Genomic DNA, 19829 nt, shown 5'->3' with positions numbered 1-19829 from the left:
CGCCGGGAATCCCCTTTTAAAATTTATAGTTTTTAGTTTATAGTTTTCCTTAATTTACCTAGGGCCTTTACAATTCCAAAAATGTTATTTATAACATGCAAACCAATATATTTTTTTGTTTTGAATATAGGGAAAATACAAAACTACAAATGTTGGCAGCTAATAAATATGGACAACCGCCTTACTGGACGCTCGAATGTCCTTTTCCATTATTACGACCCGTTTGGACATTTCGGCGTTCAAAGCCTTCAACTTTTTGACACTCTTGCGCTTTTCCTCGACAAAGTCCATACACTTGTCGTAGTCGTACATCAGAGAGACCTTGAAGAGCAGACCACCTTTGACCTCCAGCCGGGCGCGCTGGGCCTTCAGCTGGGCATGCTCCCACTGGAGTTTGGTGAGCTCCTCCCGCAACTGATTACGTCGCTTTAACCTTTCATCATACTTTAACTTGGCCTTTGCCAACGAATATGAGATCATGTCCCGCTTCTCGCGGGCGCAGGTCTCCTCGATCATTGACTTTTTGTAGTTTGACTGCATGAACAACACATCCTTGCTTTTTTCTGTTGGCGACCATTAAAGGATGTATTATATTTAGGATGTATTATATTTACCTTCTAATTGTTTTCCCAAATGTATAATGGACTCATTGGCGCAAAGCATTTGAGAAATGGTCAAGGTGTCAGTGATCATTTCAAATTTCGCAACTTTCTAAAGTTCATACAAAGAAATTAAGTTATGTACTTTACATATGAGATTCTAGAGGACAGCACCCACCTGATCCACAAAGGCCAAATTGTGGAGGTTCAAATTGAGTTCGTAGCGCTTCTCGCTGACCTGATTCCGCATATCCTGCATGCGTCTGAGCTCGTTGTCCAGAATCCGCCTCAGCCGTTCCATATCCCGGCGGACGAGGGTCCTGCGCATTAATCCCTCCAGCCGCTGCTCCTCGTTGAAGGAGAGCACAGTCAGCGAGCTTAGCTCTATCATCGCCTTGTGCGTGTTGGTGCCATAATTGATTTTCATAAGCTTCACACGTTCCCTTAGGCTATCGACCACATTGAGGGCTTGGTGGAAGCGCAGGCGCTCTTTGGCAGCATCCTCTGGCGTTAAAACCAAGAATGGCGATTTCTTGTGGTTGCGGCGGAAGTACTCGCTGATAATGCCGTTAATCTGGGTGTTTAGGCAATGCTCATATAAGTAGTTGTCCACATCTTCAGCAAGTCTCCAAAGCATCTTGTTCTTGTCCAGTGTTTGTTCCGATAATGCAGCTTTTTCAAGTTTTTCCACCACCGTAGCGATGAGATTCTCCACGAAGTCGGCGGTAAGCCGATACCAGAAGGGCTCTTCGGCCACAACCACGTTTTCAACAAAATCGCTAGGAACCGCCTCCAATGCATCCGTAAACATGGCCATGGTGTCGTCTTCTTCCTCTTTAATGACAACACGTTTCTCGGTAACCTCCTGATCATCCGGTATGTCGTCTATAAGTGAATTCTCCGACTCGCTTTCTTCCTCGACACCAGCTATTCCGGCATTCGCTGTGTTTTGGTCGGATGACGAGCCCTCGGACTCGTCCTCGCCATCGAAAGCGTCTCCTTTCACAAAGTGTCCTTCATCCTTCTCTTCAGTGGCTTTCTTCTGGTCATCGGGTATGGGCTCTGCCTCCTCAAACGATATGTCTAGGGATATGTCCGAAATGCTGGGCAAGCTCTCGAACTCGCGGAGAAACGTGCCCTTGATCGATTTCTGCAGTCTTGGCCGAGGTGTATCCTCGCTGGAGACAGACTCCGCATCCTCTTCTTCACCACCTACCGACCCTGTTGGTTCCATATCATCCAACTCGTTGAGCACGGCCTTAAGATCAGCGAACTCGTCAGAGGACTGTGCGCCTTCATCGGATCCTAACAAGTGGTAGATTTCGTGGGAGCCTTCTTCCTCCTCCTCTCTGGCTTCCTTCGCTGCCTCTGCTTCTGCAGCCTCTAGGGCTTCTCTCATTGCCGCCTTTTCCTGGTCAAGCATTTTCTTAATCTTTTCGAGCTTCTGGCGCTTTCGTTCACTGGCGGTCACGGGACCCGTGGCTTTTACTTCAGGCTCCTGACCATCCTCCAATGGCTGCTCTTCACCTTCTCCGACCATTTCCACTGGCTGTTCCTCTCCTTCGGCTGGGAGGTGTTCCTCAATGGCCTCGACTATTTCGTTTTCTACTAGAATTTCGGCTGTCTCTTCTGTACGAATTGCCTCTGGCAAAGGAGCTTCTTCGGGAGCTGCAACCTCGTCAGGAGGCGCTGCAACCACGTCAGCAGGCGCTGCAACCTCGTCAGCAGGCGCTGCTGGCGGTACCTCCTCGGTCGGGTTATCAGCCATTTTTGTATGGTTTAGAGTTGAATTCAAAATATATATATATATATATATATACTATATTGCTGCTTTTTTGGTAGTTATGTATGTGCTACTTGGGACTAGAACGAATAATGACTACAGACCGATGTAAAAGGCCAAGGCTGCTGGAGTCGTCTTATATAATACATTTTATTGCTATCACAAGTTAATCATACACATATACCACGTCGAATAAAAACAAAAGAATGTTGCAATTGTCTGTAATGGAGTTGAATGCAAGCTCTATATATCTTTGGCCAAATCTCGGCTGGGGCGGCGCTAGTTGAAGGCATAGAGCAGCAACAGGATCACACAGAAACCAATTACGGCGCCCAGGATCAGCGAATCGCGCCGCTTCTTGATATTAATGCGCTGAATGAGACTGAAATGTTAAAAAAAAAAAAAAATTAATATAAATAAAGATAAGAACTTACTTTCGTAACAAATAAAATATCATCGAAAGCAGATCCTTTTTTATTGGCTCCTCTAAACAAACAAAACTGGATAAGCTATGCTTAAAAGATTTTTGGCAAAGAAAAATCGTTGTTATTTACGAGCTCCGGATATCGAGAGACTGATAAAAGGCAAATGAGTCATATTGGAAATATGGTGTCATTACGAGGGGCGGATTTATAGAAATCTTAAACCAGTTGTTGTGCTCCTTAATGTTCTCTTCTTACCTGGAAATCAGCGGGAACCGATTAGAGATATCGTTGAAGCGCGTCTGCAGCCTTTTAAAGGCCTGTCGCTGGGCATGCAGGTGATCCCGCGTTTCGATAGCAATGTTGATCTGATCGTTTACCAGGTGACTGGCGCTATTCAGGTGACCGCTCTCCTTCAGGTACATTTCACGTCGACTCAGACCCGAAATGGAGGGGCTGCCGGAGCTGGTGGCCAGCCCAGAGCCGCGGAGCAGCTCCTCTCGTTCAATGCGCATCGTGTGATTGGCGCAGATTTTGTTGAACTCTTGCCGATAGCCCTGGAGGATCTCCCGGTGTCTTTGGAGGGTGTGCATGGCGGCAGCTCCTGAAGCGGGAAGGTCCGACATGGCCTCGTTTAGCGAAGATAACTGGAAACGGAGAGTTTTGTTTAAATTGCAATTAATTGTTTTTGTAAAGAAAATCAAAGAGGTGAACCTGTTCCATCTGGAGAACAGAACTAGCCCAGAGGTCCATAGCCCACCTTATCCAGCATCTGTTCGATCTCCTCTGAGAGCGAGTCGAAGACATGCTCGCCCAGGAGCGGTGATGTGTCAATGGCACCACTGCTACCTCCCAGACCACCGCTGCCGCCACTGCTACCGCCTCCGCCGCTGCCAGCTCCGATTTTGCTGAAAGCCACCAGCTTCAGGTCGATCTCATTTTCTAGGCTTCTGGCGCTCTTACGCAAAACTGTGCGGGAGAATTGAAGGTGGGGTGTCGATCATGGGTGAGTAATGTTACAGGTGTACCATCATTCCAGGGCTTACCATCATAGCTGGATGCTCCCATTTGTCCAAAAGTTTTCCTTTATTTGTCCGACTTTCGTGTGGCAAACAGTGTGGCCAGATCACAGGCGGGGACAAACAACGCAGGTGCTGAATTTTGAACTAATTTAGCTTATTTGTTTTTAGCAAATAAATGTATATTTTGAATGTGCATTTGTATTTTTTTATTACTATATATTTTTATCCTTGTTGCCGTTTTGCGTTTTATTTTAAGAAAATATTCTAGTTAGCAATTAAATACCAAGCCCTACCATTTATCGATAACAACCGATTGCTGTGCTGCATCGGTCACACTGTTGCGCGTTGCCTTTTGTTGCCGGCGAATTTTTTAACTTTGTTTAGCTCTTTATTTCGGTCTTTTTAGCACCATGTCACAGGCCACAAACGATGTACGCGTGCCGGACGAAGAAAGCGATCTTCTGCAGATCAAGCCACTGTAAGAAAGACTTGGTTTGGATGGATCAAGGCAAAGAAACTGAGTGGTGAAATGTGCTCTTTTTTTCAGTGGAGCTGGCCAGGAAGTGGGACGCTCCTGCATAATGCTGGAGTTCAAAGGCAAAAAGATCATGCTCGACTGCGGCATACACCCGGGACTGTCCGGCATGGATGCCCTGCCTTATGTGGATCTCATAGAGGCGGACGAGATCGACCTGCTGTTCATTTCACAGTGCGTATTACCTTAGATTGTCATTATCTCCGGTGTTTATAGAAGATTGTTTTCAATGACAGCTTCCACTTGGACCACTGCGGCGCCCTGCCCTGGTTCCTGATGAAGACCAGCTTCAAGGGTCGCTGCTTCATGACCCATGCCACCAAGGCCATCTACCGCTGGATGTTGTCCGACTACATCAAGATCAGCAATATATCCACCGAACAGATGCTATACACGGAGGCGGACTTGGAGGCCTCCATGGAGAAGATCGAGACAATCAACTTTCACGAGGAGCGGGACGTAATGGGCGTCCGTTTTTGCGCCTATAATGCTGGTCATGTCCTGGGAGCTGCCATGTTCATGATCGAAATTGCTGGCATTAAGATCCTGTACACAGGAGACTTCTCGCGACAGGAGGATCGCCATTTAATGGCCGCAGAAGTGCCGCCCATGAAGCCAGACGTACTGATCACAGAGTCCACCTACGGCACTCACATCCACGAGAAGCGCGAGGATCGGGAGAACCGCTTTACCTCCCTGGTGCAAAAGACAGTGCAGCAGGGCGGCCGGTGCCTGATTCCTGTCTTCGCGTTGGGTCGTGCCCAGGAGCTGCTGCTCATCCTGGATGAGTTCTGGTCTCAAAACCCAGAGCTGCACGAGATTCCCATCTACTACGCCTCCTCGCTGGCCAAGAAGTGCATGGCTGTCTACCAGACCTACATCAATGCCATGAACGATCGCATTCGCCGGCAGATAGCTGTAAACAATCCGTTCGTTTTCAGGCATATCTCCAACTTGAAGGGCATTGATCACTTCGAGGACATCGGTCCCTGTGTCATTATGGCCTCGCCTGGTATGATGCAGTCGGGATTGTCGCGCGAGCTCTTCGAGAGCTGGTGCACGGATCCCAAGAACGGAGTCATCATCGCTGGCTACTGTGTGGAAGGAACTCTGGCCAAGACCATACTGTCCGAGCCGGAGGAGATCACAACGCTGTCGGGACAGAAGCTGCCGCTCAACATGTCCGTGGACTATATCTCATTTTCGGCTCACACGGACTACCAGCAGACCAGCGAGTTCATCCGCTTGCTCAAGCCCACACATGTTGTGCTCGTCCATGGCGAGCAGAACGAGATGTCGCGCCTGAAGTTGGCCCTGCAACGGGAATACGAGGCGGATGCCAGCACCGACATCAAGTTCTACAATCCGCGCAACACACACGCCGTCGATCTTTACTTCCGGGGCGAGAAGACCGCCAAGGTGATGGGCAACCTAGCTGCCAAGAATCCCGAAGTGGGCAGCAAGCTGTCCGGTGTACTGGTTAAGCGAGACTTTAAGTACCATTTGCTGGCTCCCTCCGATCTGGGCAGTAAGTACTCCCATAATCCCTACAATCCAGAGTCTCCTAATAACTCCTTTGCAGAATACACGGACATGAGCATGTCGGTGGTCACCCAGCGCCAGTCGATCCCCTGGGGCAGCTCCCTGGCCACCCTGGAGATTCTTTTGGATCGAATCGGAGCCGGATGCGTGGAAACAGTGGAGGCAGATCGCAAGTTGCGTGTCTTTGGCTGCATCGAGCTGACTGTGGAGCAGAAGATCATAGTCATGGAGTGGCAGGCGACGCATGTGAACGATGTCTACGCGGACGCTGTCCTCGCCTGCATCATGCAATCGGAACTCGGCGGCACGAACCTTAAGGGGGCCACCAAGCAGACCAAGTCGGAGGACTCAATGTTCCGGGACTGCCTAATCGAGACCCTGCAGGATACCTTCGGCGACACCTGTGTGCCCAAGATGTTCAAGGGCGATTTGCTGCCGGTGACGGTGAGCGGCAAGCGGGCTGAGATCAATCTGGAAACTTTGGTGAGTGTCCTCGAAAAAGCGACTCAAGTTAGGTCGTTCTCTATTTCTGTCCTACTTTCAGGCTGTTCATTGCGCCGAGGACGACGTACTACGGCAAATGCTTAACACAACCGTGCAGAAGCTGCACCAGACCCTCGTCTCCGCCCACTGATTGCGCCATTCCAAAAATATACCTGCTGATGTGAAGATGTTCGCTTTATTGTTTGATTTCCAGAAATATATAATTAACGCTGGGTGCTCTTGGCAATCTGTTCCTTGAGCATCAGGATGCTGGCCCTTTGCTCGGACGGCAGCTGGGCGATCTGCTCGTCGGACAGCTGCAGCACCTGCATGATAAGAGCGGCCTTGTCCTGATCAGAGGCATCGGAGGGCAGAACTCCGTGTGCGCCCAAACGACTCTGCAGCTGCTGGGCAGCAGCCTGTTGCTGTTGTGTCGGCGGCGGCGCCTGAGGAAGCACCTGCGGAGGCTGCTGTGGCGGCCCAGGTCCGGCCCTCAGGCGTGGATCCATGGGGCGTTGACGCGGATCGCTGGGATAGGGAGCAGGTGGGGCCTGCGGAGGACCCTGCTGCTGCTGGTTGGGCATCTGGGCTCGGGTCCGGGGATCCATTAGCGGGGGCGGCACTGGATTCGGCATCACTCCTCGTAAGTCCTGGTCCATGCCACGACCCATCATCCTGGGATCTAGCGGCATGGGTCCGCCCGGCACCATGCGCAGGTCGATGTCGTTGGAGTGCACGTTGGTGGGGAAGCCAGGTCCGGGCACGGGCATGGGCGGTGGGGGTGCCGATTGTTGCATTTGCTGCTGCGGAATCTGCACCTGTGGCGGCATCTGGACCTGTTGCTGCTGCTGCTGGCCCATCATGGATAATCCGCCGGATCCCTGGTGTGGATTGCCGCCTAGCACGGGCGGCATCTGGTTGGCCTTAAAGAGCATGCCCAGCGCCTGTTGCGGGTCCACGATTCGCATGACCACCATGGCCTGGAGCAGGGCATACGCCAGCTGTGGATTCAGCATAAGCATCTGGCGAGCCTCCGACGGATTGCTGACGATACACAGCTTCATTTGCTTCATCAGCTCGTACATCTGCTCTGGCGGTAGCGAGGCCACCGTCTTGGTGATCAGCTCGGGGGCGTCCTCGGGCTCACACGGCTCGCCGTACGGATTCTCCACCTGGGGACCCTGCAGCAGCTGCTGCATCTCCATGCGCGACTTCTCCGTACAGGCGTTGTCCACCCGCAGCGTCCGGCCGCCGATCTCATACCCGTTGAGGTTTCGCATTGCACTCAGAGCCGTCTCCTGGTCCTTGTACTCGCAGAAGCCGAATCCCTTGGGCTTCCCGCTTTCCCGGTCGAACACCAGCCTGCAAGGATAACATTTTAGTCGAGTACTATCAGCAGCCTCTCCTGGGCTTGCGGAACTCACTTGAGCGAGAGCACCGGGCCCACTTCGCTGAAGATCTCCTTGAGCTTCTCCTCGGTGGCCTCGTAGGGTATGTTGCCCACGAACACCGACCGCATGGACTTGTCCATGATACTCTGTTCCTGCGCCTTATCTGCCATCGTGTCTATTTGTTATTATTAAATGCACAAAACACAGCAAACGTTGGCTCCCTAAATTAAATTTCCCTGAAAAGCGGCGCGTTCTGCTTCTTCCTGCCCGAAAATGTCCCAAACCAGGGCAGCAGCGTAAATATGGCTAGGGCTAAAAATATCGATATATCGATTAATTTTAATTAAACTTGTTAAAATAAGATTTGCTTTTTAATTAAATAAATAAACAAGAAAGGAACGTTAAAGTTTATATACAAACTTGAATTGGATCATTAACAATCGATTAAAAACTACTAGGGATATATAAAATATATATTTATTTACCATTTTTTATTTTTAAATTTCAAAAACATTAATTTTATATTGAATATTTTTAATTTGAAATATTTAATAACATTTAAATTATAAATATATATATGATGAACAAAAACAAAGTAATATTAACTTTCAACTGTACTTACAAATAAATATATTTACCGTTTTACAGCTACTGCAAGGATATCAATTTTATATATTTTTATATATTTCTATATTTTAAATATTTATATATTTTATATTATAAAAATACCCAGCATCTCGCCTGAAATGAATTTATCGATGTATCGTCTTTTTTAAAAACATCGTTACGCGATAGCAACATCGATAACATTTGCAGCTCTATTGGTGTTGTAATTTTTCTTGTCGCAAGGTGAAAACGAATAAACTGTTTTTAACCAGTGAAAATTTTAACAAAATGCTCGATTTGCATGCCAAATTGTAGTTTAAGGAGACCTGCATCCGGTTTCGTGGCGGTAGTAGTGAAAATCTGACCCAAGTGCAAGAAAAACGTGCTTGAAAATTTTACTTTGTGTGTAGCCGAGGCACTCGCAGTCATGCACACATACGCGTACGCACTCCAACACACGCTCACGCACACACACAGAGGGAGATAAACGCAGCGATGGCCTCGCAGTTGTACTCGCACATATAAAAGCTCGCTTGTATATTGGAGAAGGAGCGTACAAAGCAGAAGACGAGAGGAAAGATTTCTGTGTCATTGAACGAGGCGACGACCAGAAAGAGAGCCAGGAGTCCCTACTCCTCTCCAGCGGCTGCAGGTGCATACTCATTTCAAGGATACCCCCACACATCTATAGGGGCTCTCTCCCAGAGCAGCTCGTCTGCTCTCTGCCTCTGTCTCTCTCTCTCACTCTCTTCTCCCTCGATCGATACTGGTAATTAGCTGGCGTCCTCTCCTCGGGAATTGTGGTTCGTTCCATGGACGAAATCGATTCCAATGGGTGGCGAACAAAAGCGGAAATATGTGCATTTTTAATTCGCGTGTGCGTCTGTGTAATAATAAGCATAATAAGCACAAACAGCAGTGAAAAGCGTTAAAAAAAAGAAGAACAAAATCGGACAATAAGTGGCAAGATCAGCAACATTAACGCACACACACACTGCCAGACACACGCACAGCGAAAAAAGGTTTGCTGTTGTTGGAATTAACATTTAACTTGAACCCAAAATTAAATGCAACGCACTTTCTGTTCTTTTATGTTTTTTTCGGTGTTTGTGTGTGTGCTTAGGTGTAGGTGTTGTGTTTGTGTGTGCGAGTGTGCCGGTGTGTGTGTAACCTTTGCAAAGGAAAAATCAATAGCAACAGACGTAGACATTTGTTTGCCGCTGTTTATACACGATGTACATGTGCAGCCCTCCTATCATCCTGTCCTGCTCTCATCTTTGCCCATCTCCGTCAGGAAGAGCAACCCTTGCAGACCCCAAGTTCAGCCAGTTAGCCAGCAGACCCAAAAATAAGAAATAAAAACGAAAAAAAGCTAGCAAATATTGTACTATAAATAAAAGCAAGAGTTGGCTGAACCAGCAGCCGCAGCAAAAGGCGAAACAAAAAAGCCAATAACTCGTCATCGGGCTGGGTCGTTGCCTCCGCTTCCGATATTTCCTGTGACTCTTGCGAGTCGCCCTTTTCCAGCGAATAAAAAAGCTGCTCCAGAAGTGGTCGCCCTCCTCTCGGGGCCGGCATTCCAATCCGCCATTGCTCCCTGGGCGATTAATGACCATTCCACTAATGATATTCCGCGACATCCTTTCTTTACAATATTGCTTAGTCGTATAGTTATAATTATTCGTTATTACAAAAAGCTACTTTTAAACAAATCAAGTTTGATATTGTAATTTAAAAAATGTTAATCCTAACCGAATTTAATGGTGTGATAGGATGTCTAGATATTTTTTTTTTAATTTTAATTTCGTCTTGAATTATAATATTTTATAGAGTCAATTCAATTCCATTAAGGTTCTTACAACCTTTTAGTTTTTATGCAAAAATTAATTGTTCTAAGTTATTCATCAATTTTGTATTTACATACTGTTTTTTTAACAGGACTTAGTTAAAAGTAATCAAAGTTAAGATAATTTAAGTGAAATTAATTGAATTAATCAATAAAATAATTAAAATTCAAATCAATGCATTTAGAAGGACGAATATATGTTTTAAAAAGTTTTAATTTCGTCTTAAATGTATACTTATTTATTTCATATTAAATTTTGGATATAGAAATAGTTTCTCTCAGAATCTTGCAACCTTTAAATTAATTATTTATTTTTTTTATTTAGTCTTTTAATAGACCTTCGTTAAAAGCAATCATAGTTCAGGTAATTGGAGTGAAATAAATTTAAATAATCAATAAAATAATGAGAATTCCAAAGAAGAAGGATTTCTTCTGCCCCAAATATTTAATTATGATACCAGATCAAATTATTTAATAATTTATAATCCTTTCCATTCGCTCCTCCGCCCCTTTAAACTTTTATTGGTTTTGGTGAACGCCCAGTTTGTGTAAAGATTACGCTGCACGCATTCCTCGGATAACCGAACGGCGCATTCTTCGTGTATCAGCTTACCTACCGGGGGCGCTGATATCAGAGCGCGGATTAGAGCTCTGGGCCAGGCGGCAACGAGAACGTCTGGCACTCATATACTGACATTCCTTTTTTTCATTCTCCATTGCAGCTTGCCCGAGTCGGATCACCAGAGGATTGAGCACGATGGCCACTAAGCCAAGAGAACACACTGTTTTATGACTCTGAGCGGCAGTCCATCCAGACAACCGTCGCACTAGAGCGCAAAGGTAGCCATCCAGGGAACAGGACCTGCCAGAGAGAGCGAATAGCTACCGAGAGAGAGCCAGACAAAGGTCAATCAAAAGCCGTCAACATGGTGGACAACAGCGTTCAGTGCCCCGTGTGCACCCTGTACCTGCATGCGGGTATGAATCTCTCCGATCACTTGGAGACTCATCCCAAGGAACAGGTGATCAAGGCGCTGGTCCAGATGACGATTGTCGGTGGCGGTGGCAACAACAGCATGGGAAGCGCCCTGGCGGCCGCTATGATGTCAGGAGGCGGAGGAGGCGGTGGGTCTGATGGCGGAGAAGCCAGCCTGGCAGATGATAAGTCTGCCTTCACATTGTCACCACCCTGTGGCGATGTGAAACCAGTTGTGGCCACCAGCCCGCCAGCGATGTCCAAAACCATATCAGCTGCAATGCCCGTAGTGCCGCCAGCACCACCGTTGCCGCCGCTCTCCTCCGCCAATGCTGCACCCTCCTGCACATCCCCTTCTGCAAGTAGCAGCACTAGCAGCAGCAGCAATCTGAGCAATCCACCGATGAAAGCACTGAAATGCGCACCGCCCACGACTGAGGCGCGAGCCAACACATCCGCACATCCCACCATAAGCAGCGTATCCACACAGTATCAGCCGTCGCTGGTCGCTCCGGATTATCGCTTTAATCACCAGCAGCAGCAGCAGCAGTCGGGCTTTGGGCGTGGTGTTGCTGGCACCAACGCAGCCACGCTGGTAATACCGCAGGTTGCGCAGCAGCACTTCCTTGGCAGCCATCAGCAGCAGGCCCACTTTACGCATCAGCAGCAGCAGCAACAACAACAGCAGCAGTCGCCCCTAAAGTTTACCTATGCCGCTTTGCCGCCGCCACCGCCGTTGCAGGTGAGTTTTAGCTGTTATAAAATGAAATCAATCAAAGGACTTTCCGACTTTCCTACCTTTGCAGCTATTTACGCAACAGCAGCAGCAGCAGCCGACGGCAGCTTCAACGCAGCCTCACCAGAAACCACCTCCCGCCTACGGAGCCGCCATCAGTCAAATACGATCTCAGCACAACCAAATCAAGCAGCAGCCACATCAACAGCAGCTGCAGCAGCAGTCACAGCCACCCCACATGGCCGGGCAGCACAACCTAACCCTGGCACCACCGACACCAACAACAGAAGTAGCTGGAAAGCAGCCCAGCAAGGCGCATGCGGAAGTATTTCTGAATCCCCCACCACCACCACCACCGCCGTCACAGGCACAGGCCACGGTATCGATCCACAGCATGGGACAGAATCATCAGAGTCATCCTCATTTGCAACAGCAGATTCACCAGCAGCAGTTGGCCACATCACCATCCTCCAGATTACAGCAGCAGCAGTCACTAAGCTTGCAGACCTACGGACCGGTCTCAGTGAGCAGCAGCTGTAGCTCCAGCTCTGCTTCCAACTCTGGATCTGCTGCTGCGTCTGGTAGTAGGAGCAGTCGGCAAACCAACTCACCATTTGGGGCTCTGCTCAACGCAGCGGCGGCTGTGGCCTGCGCCTCGCCAGCCTCGACCAATGCCTGCTCGTCGGTTCTGCGCTTTGCGGAATCACCGGTGGCCCACTATCTTGAGCGGGACAATGGTGACTTTATTGTCCAGGAAACGCCCAAGCATATTGTGGAGTGTGTGGAGAAGGAGGACGGTGAGTTCTCTGTGATCGAACGCATTTACCAATCCCCGCCGAGTGTCTTGCACATACACGATGACGATGAAGACGAAGAGGATGAGGAGGAGGAGGAGGAGGTGGTCGACGACGACCGCGAGGCTCAGCCAGAGGAGGAGGTAGACGGGGACGATGAGCGGGATGAGAATAGCCGCAGTCGCAGCCGAAATAAGACAACGAAAAAATCGCGGAAGGCCAAGCCTAAGCGAAGTTCCAAGCGCGTCTCGGATGAGGAGGAGGAGTTTATGAGCATTAGCAGCGGCTGCGAGAGTGACCCGGAAACGGAGCGCAAACCCGAGTCAATGTCCACGACGTCCACAGCTCCACCTCCGCTTTGCTCAGGTCCCTCTACCAGCTCTGCTGCAGCCGCCGCCGGCGCCTCCACGTCCAGCAATCTGGTGGATATCCATTCCAATTCGGCCTCCAATTCAGCCTCAAACTCCACCTCCACCACGACCAAGTCCAAAAAGAACCGGATCACAGTGCTTAGCGATGTGCCGCTCAATATGAATGAGTATCTCGATTTGATGGGTAACATAGTGGCCTCCAGTCGCATCGGGGCAGGGCGTCCCTTTGCCGCTGTGGTCCCCATTCCCCTCGTTAAGGTGGAGAAGGAGGAGCCCCTCGACGAGTACGACGACCCCGAGGCAGCGCAGCAGCTGGAGCAGAAGCCAAGCTTGGAGCACGGCACCACCAGTGTCATTCGCATGGCCAGCACAGTAACAGCGACGGCAACGTCGACACCGGTGACTGAAGAAGCCTCCGCCGAGGACCCCAACGAGCCGCCACTCATGAAGGTCGAGGTGGAGCCCAACACGATGCTGCTCCCGCAGCGCTTCTCCACTCCTGCCCAGAGTCGCGGGCCCAAGAAATTAGTCATCAAACCAAAGGCAACGGCATCAGCAGCAACGACGGAGACGGCAACAAAAAAGACTGACACCACACCATCTTCCTCCTCCTCCTCCTCCTCCAGCAGCAACCCATCCATATCAAGAGATCTGGGCCAGGTGCAGGTTAAAAGTGAGACTCTGGAGGCTCCGGCGGCAAGCATTCTGGAAAAGCACCTAACCACCAGTCGCAGCCAGAGCCAGCACCACCATTCGGCGGTCAACGATGACGATGCCCGAGTGCTGCTGGAGTTTGCCAACTCCAAGCAGCCGCCCCCGCTGGCAGCGTCCAGTACCACGTTCGTGGTGAATGCCAGCACGGGATTCCCATCGGCAGGGTCTGTTTTTGCCAGCAGCAGCAGCTCCAAGACCCCATCAAAGCCTGGCGAGGAATACATTCTGCCGGACAACACCAACCTGGATGTGGATGAGATTGTGATATCCTCGTCGTCTTCCTACGCCTCCTCAGCGGCGGCCCAGGTGCAAGCAGCGCTGCAGCCTCCGGACTTTAACTTCCTTTACCACCAGACCACAAGCACGACCACTGCGGCTACCTATCCTTTTAATGCCTTCGCACGGCAACACCAGCAGCAGCCACCACACGGTGTGAGTGATGCCACCAATGCGGCCACTTTGGCCTCCTCTTCCAGCAATTCCATGGACCATGACTCTATGAATGCCTCCTTCCGGGTGGCCAAGACACAGTCGCTGCAGTGGTACCAGCAGGAACAGGAGAATGATCCACAGATTCAGGCAGAAGGAGCCGGAGCGTCGGGGGTCTCCTCCAACCATAGCCACACCGATGTGGTCAGCCACCAGCCCACCAACTTCAATGCCGCCCTGGCGGCCGTCGATTGCAGCAGCGTTGCAGCAACGCTGGACGAGGAAGCCAAGTATCTGGATTTGGACACCTGCAAGCGGGAGCAGCTAAGCAGCAGCAGCAACCTGCCCTCGGTCTCCGCCTCGACATCCACCACCTCGTCCTCGTTCGCCGGTGCTGCCACGGAGAGCAGTTTGGTGGGTGGACTCAACATTCGCACCGATGAAAAGATGCCCGCCAAGGGTGAAATCTCCGAGCAGGAGAGCAACTGTGACATTGAAAACTCGTGGAGTGAATCGGTAGGTGAAACGGCTTTACCAGGTTTTTGGTTATAAATTTAAAACATATTATATGCTACAGGTTTATGGGGACATTTCGCAGAGGTTTTTCAGAAACCAGTTCTCTGGAGGCTACAACCCCGATTGGCGACAGGACTACTACCCGGCTCAGGATCTCAGCAGCGCTCAGCAGAGGGAGCATAAGCGGTGGGTATTACAACTGGAAATAAATCGAATTTCAGTTGATCGATTTTTTCTATAAATAAACCGGTTAAAATTTTTTATTTTAGTTGGTTTAATTTTAAATTATTTTTAAAACAAATTTGGATTTTTTTTTTAGCAAACATCTAAAAATAAACCAATTAAAATCAAATATAAAAAAATTAAAAAAAAATATATTTTAATTTTCGATTTTAATCGGTTTTTTTTCGATTTTTATCGGTTTATTTTTTTAGAAAATTCTATGAACACATAGATTTGTAATTTTATTGTTCTACACATTTTATTTTTGGATTCTTAAAAGAATACAATCTATAATTTAATAAACTCTTTCACGAATTTGTTCGATTAAATCGATTCTAAAAATTTAAATCAAATGTATCGCATAATTGAAAAAAAACCGATTAATCGATTATAGAATCGATTTTATTTCTGGCTCTCATATATCATAGCCACACAAACATTTAATCTATATCTATAAATTAAAAATTTAATTAAAATATGTAAAAATAAATTTCTAAATGAGATTCTTCATCAAACAATTGCAGCTTCGACTTCAATGCGATTGATGATGAGGCCTCATCCAGCTCTAGGAAGAGCCAGCTGACGGATATCGTCCCCAATGTGGCCACCTCCTCCACTTCCACGTCATCGGCTTTGCTGGCGGGTCCACCAATAGCTTCGACATCTAGGGCTGCCGCTGAGGCGGCAGCGGAGGCGGCGGCTGCTCTTGCCCAGCGAAGGCCACATCGCCGCAAGCTTTACAAGTGCCCCCATTGCGATTCCATCTTCGAGAAGCTCAAGGAGCGGAATGCCCACATGATAAGCGACCATAACTATGTGCGTCAGAATCGAAGGCTCATCTGTACCCAGCCGCCGGTCAGTGAACCAATGCTGCCCCCGCAGCAGCAGCATGCCCAGTTGCTGCTGCAAACCGACGACGCTGTGCAGGAGGACTCAAAAGATGGCATTGTGAAGATCAAGCAGGAGCAGTGTTTGGAAAAACCGGAAGTCGAACAACTGCACCACGCTAATTCGGCTGAGCTGCTGTCGGATGTCAAGGACTCGGAGCTTCTGGGTATCGGCGGCGAGGGCGATGCGGATTTAGATGGCGATATTAAGCCACCTAGCCAGCTATTTGAGAAGTCGTCGTCCACACTGCCGCCGCTGGCCATGACCACGCCGGCAGCAAAGCTGGCGGCCCTCTATCGCATGCTTATCGCCTACAATGAATCGAAGCTGGGCCAGGAGCGCAACAACCTTAGCGAACTGGAGCAGAAGGCGATGGAGAAGTCCATCTTTTTGTGCTACGTCTGCCGCACCGACTTTCCCTCCGTGAAGCTTTACGACGCCCATCTAACCGAGCACCCGGCCGAGTGTTTCACCTGCGGCAAGAAGTTCTACCGCTGGAAGAACTTCTCCCTGCACCTGAAGCGGCACCTGGGCTGGAAAGAGTTCGGCTGTTACGTGTGCGACAAGAAGTTTGTGGTACGGAGCGCCCTAGTCGAGCACATGCGGATGCACACGGGTCAGACGCCGCTCAAGTGCAAGATATGCGGTATGTATACTCGAATCAAAACAAGAAGCATTCACCAACTCATCTTTCTCTCTCATAGGGAAAAAGTTCAAGCGCTACTCGAATCTGACGCAACACCGCAAGCGACACACCAAGGTGATGGTGCGAAAGAAGGAGTACGTGTGCCACTGTGGCGAGGTTCTGCCCTCAAAGGCGCGCTTCCTCTGGCACAAGGAGACCCACGACCTGAAGCCGAAATGCTGCCCGTATTGCTGTGACCGATTTGTGCACGCCAACTCGCTGCGCCGGCACATCCGGCTGGCGCACTCAGACAAGTTTGACTACGCCGAGCCGATGGAGTGCCCCATGTGCAAGCAGATCTTCGCCAAGACATCAATCAAGGCCCACATGGCCACGCACTCGACGGAGCCGCAGTACGATTGCGCCATTTGCAACAAGAGCTTCTCCACCAAATGGAATCTCAAGATCCACTCGTGGGTCCACGCCAATCGGACGGCCAAGCCCTTCAAGTGCGAGTACTGCCCGAAGGCGTTTGTGCGTGAGCTGGACTTCAAGAACCACATCAATGCCCACAAGCAAATCAAGCCGTATACGTGCGAGTACTGTGGCTGCAAGTTTATCCGCAAGTACAACTACATGCGGCATCGTCGCGAGCACCACGGCACCAAGAAGTTCACCTGCGATCAGTGCGACAAGTCCTTCCATCGGCACTACTATCTGATCGAGCACCGACGCATGCATACCGGTGAGCGACCCTTCACCTGCACCATTTGCGGCAAGAGCTCCACCACCAAGACCAACCACAACAAGCATCTGAAGATCCATCACTCGCGCGACCCCTTCACGGTGGAGGTCTAAGAGCGTGCGTGTGGGGATTGGTAATCGAACTAAAGTTTAATATAATCATTAACCTAGGTAGTTGTTCATTGACTCTTCTCTGTGTGTAATAATGTGTGTCTGTCTGTGGTTATAACGACAAAGGAAAACAAAAAACAAAACAAAACAAATTAGTATTACTTATCGAACTATATGCGAATGCCAACAGACGAGAAACAACAAATATCACAATGAATATGAACATTTTACTAATCATACATTTTTGGATGTGGTTTAAGAACGTAGCTAAATGTGAAAGTGTTGCCCCTCTTTACCCCCCGCCCAATTTTAATCCCATTTAGTTTTTAGATTTTATTTAGTGAAATGGCATGCATACCTAGTTCAGTGCAATATACATCGATTAATATACCTACTTTATATGCCGCGATATAATTTTTATTTCCGTAGTTCTTAGTTTGCATTAAGCCCATTATTTTATGTACGCATGCGTGCTAGTTAATCTAAGTTAGCCACAATTGGTTTTACAACTTTCGAGCACATTCTAAGCAAAGGACAAACACACAAATACACACACATTGCGCAGACAAACAAAACGAAGGCCCATCTGAGAAACTTGTTATATAATTTGTATTTTTCTAATTGAACAACAGCAATCGAACGTAAGCGAACACAACTGTCATATTGGGATAAACAATTTCGATGTACGTAGCGTATTTTCATTTATCGTAGTTGCAACTTCTCTAGGCTATATTTAAAAACAAAAAACAAAAAAGAAAAACAAAGATTGTTTCAATGGTTTAATGCAGCAATTAGTTAAAATTTCTAGCATTAAGTGAACACAACATTAAGTATAAATGAAATTTCATAATACATTCAAGCATTATTATAATAATAATAATAATAATAATAACGAAACAAATGAAAACAAACACAATTTTAAAATATTTACAACTTACAATACAACAAATTTCAATGAGAACTAATGGAATGAAACAAACATTCTATGGAGGAAATAAATTCAATTTATGGATAATTACAAAACAATTATGGATTTCTATCTGGCATTATTCATTTGTCTTTTGGGTTTTCCGGGGTGCGGAATCAATAGAATCGATTTCTCAATGTGAAATCAGCCTAAGACCGACGATGCGCTGATCTGTGCTACGTGCCAGAGAAACTGTTATAATATTCCTTAAACGGTAAATTTTTTGCTGATTTTAGGGAAATTAATGTTGGATTTGTGAAAATGTACAAATCTATGTTCTTGTTATAGGAAAAACTTATAATTACATTTGCCATACAAACTTGCCAAATTTATTGATTTTGTGCTCTAGGAGCATTAATTTTGATTACTTTTGAAGCACACTTTTATTATATTTTCCCGTTTAAGATTTTCAAAAACAAATTTTTAAAGATGCTAAAAATTTACAGGCCTGCTCCGGTAATAGTAAAAAATTTTCGATTTCTTTTTGAGCTGCTCCGGTTTTTGACAAATTTATAAAATCGATTTATAAATCGATTAAAATCGAAAATTGAAATAATAACAAGAAAGAAAGCTAACTTTGGCCAGCCAAAGTTTGTATACCCTTGCAGGTAACAATTAAAATATATCATAACTAAGCCAAAAATGCATTAATTTCGATTCGGAAAGCAGTTTTGTGTTAGTTTTTATTAATTTAAAAAAACTGCATATCAAATTTAAAATTTTAAGAAATCCAAATTTTTGGCCATTTTTGCAAATTTTAATGATGTAACCCCTTATCAAATTTCGCAAAAATGGCCAAAAAATCGATTTCTTCCGGACATTTCTAGAAAGATTTGCATGTTAATGCTGATCAAGAATATATATGGTTTATGGGGTCGGAAATGATTCCTTGACTTAGAAAAATATTATTTTGTATTATAAAAACTTGATTTTTTTTTAAATTAAAAATATCATAACTCGGCCAAAAGAGCATTAATTTTAAATCGGAAAAGTGTTCTGTGCAAGATTTTCTAGTTAATAAATCTGCATACTTCATTTAAAAATTTTGAAAATTCAATTTTTTATCAAAATCAAAAATTTTAATGATGTAACCCCTTTTAAAATTTCGCAAAAATGGCCCAAAAATCGATTTCTTCCGGACATATCTAAAAAGATTCCCCTGTTGATGCTGATTAAGAATATATATGGTTTATGGGGTCGGAAATGATTCCTTGACTTAGAAAAATATTATTTTGTCTTATAAAATCTTGATTTTTTTTTAAATTAAAAATATCATAACTCGGCCAAAAGAGCATTAATTTTAAATCGGAAAAGTGTTCTGTGCAAGATTTTCTAGTTAATACATCTGCATACTTCATTTAAAAATTTTGAAAATTCAATTTTTTATCAAAATCAAAAATTTTAATGATGTAACCCCTTTTAAAATTTCGCAAAAATGGCTCCTTCACTGCGTTGCAAACTTCTGACTGAAATTATAATACCCTGCAAGGGTATAAAGATTACATAT

The 19829-nt window shown here is 46.9% G+C and overlaps 5 protein-coding genes across 8 annotated transcripts; 2 read left to right on the top strand and 3 right to left on the bottom strand.

The window, feature by feature from the left end:
• Positions 1-104: 104 nt before the first annotated feature.
• Positions 105-2472, bottom strand: LOC108083940 (myosin-9). Its single transcript, XM_017179946.3, has 3 exons — positions 778-2472; positions 615-711; positions 105-563 (listed from the first exon to the last, which is right to left on the bottom strand). Exons 1-3 carry the CDS (start codon positions 2365-2367, stop codon positions 160-162), a joined length of 2091 nt encoding a protein of 696 aa, XP_017035435.1. The 5' UTR covers positions 2368-2472; the 3' UTR covers positions 105-159.
• A 41-nt stretch (positions 2473-2513) lies between these two features.
• Positions 2514-3991, bottom strand: Gos28 (golgi SNAP receptor complex member Gos28). Its single transcript, XM_017179947.3, has 4 exons — positions 3851-3991; positions 3565-3773; positions 3063-3451; positions 2514-2764 (listed from the first exon to the last, which is right to left on the bottom strand). The coding sequence occupies exons 1-4, from the start codon at positions 3870-3872 to the stop codon at positions 2662-2664; spliced, it is 723 nt and encodes a 240-aa protein (XP_017035436.1). The 5' UTR covers positions 3873-3991; the 3' UTR covers positions 2514-2661.
• A 108-nt stretch (positions 3992-4099) lies between these two features.
• Positions 4100-6572, top strand: Cpsf73 (cleavage and polyadenylation specificity factor 73). The gene is made up of 5 exons (XM_017179944.3): positions 4100-4304; positions 4374-4535; positions 4598-5889; positions 5944-6386; positions 6448-6572. The coding sequence occupies exons 1-5, from the start codon at positions 4237-4239 to the stop codon at positions 6535-6537; spliced, it is 2055 nt and encodes a 684-aa protein (XP_017035433.1). The 5' UTR covers positions 4100-4236; the 3' UTR covers positions 6538-6572.
• Positions 6564-8055, bottom strand: CstF64 (cleavage stimulation factor subunit 2 CstF64). Its single transcript, XM_017179945.3, has 2 exons — positions 7811-8055; positions 6564-7748 (listed from the first exon to the last, which is right to left on the bottom strand). The coding sequence occupies exons 1-2, from the start codon at positions 7945-7947 to the stop codon at positions 6611-6613; spliced, it is 1275 nt and encodes a 424-aa protein (XP_017035434.1). The 5' UTR covers positions 7948-8055; the 3' UTR covers positions 6564-6610.
• Positions 8056-8578: 523 nt separating this feature from the next.
• LOC108083927 (uncharacterized) lies at positions 8579-18381 on the top strand. 4 transcript variants are annotated; one of them, XM_017179927.3, is made up of 6 exons: positions 8579-8626; positions 10952-11947; positions 12012-14765; positions 14827-14951; positions 15512-16521; positions 16580-18381. In XM_017179927.3, the coding sequence occupies exons 2-6, from the start codon at positions 11156-11158 to the stop codon at positions 17356-17358; spliced, it is 5460 nt and encodes a 1819-aa protein (XP_017035416.1). In that variant the 5' UTR covers positions 8579-8626; positions 10952-11155; the 3' UTR covers positions 17359-18381. The 4 variants fall into 4 exon arrangements, with proteins under 4 accessions (XP_017035416.1, XP_017035414.1, XP_070142674.1 ...); XM_017179925.3 differs by having other exon boundaries at positions 8600-9035; XM_070286573.1 differs by having other exon boundaries at positions 8606-8729.
• Positions 18382-19829: the final 1448 nt, after the last annotated feature.

This window comes from Drosophila kikkawai, chromosome 3R (assembly GCF_030179895.1).
Source record: "Drosophila kikkawai strain 14028-0561.14 chromosome 3R, DkikHiC1v2, whole genome shotgun sequence".
NCBI lineage: Eukaryota > Metazoa > Arthropoda > Insecta > Diptera > Drosophilidae > Drosophila > Drosophila kikkawai.
Note: the sequence above shows the minus strand (reverse complement) of the source record. Positions and strands in the feature narration are given on the sequence as shown.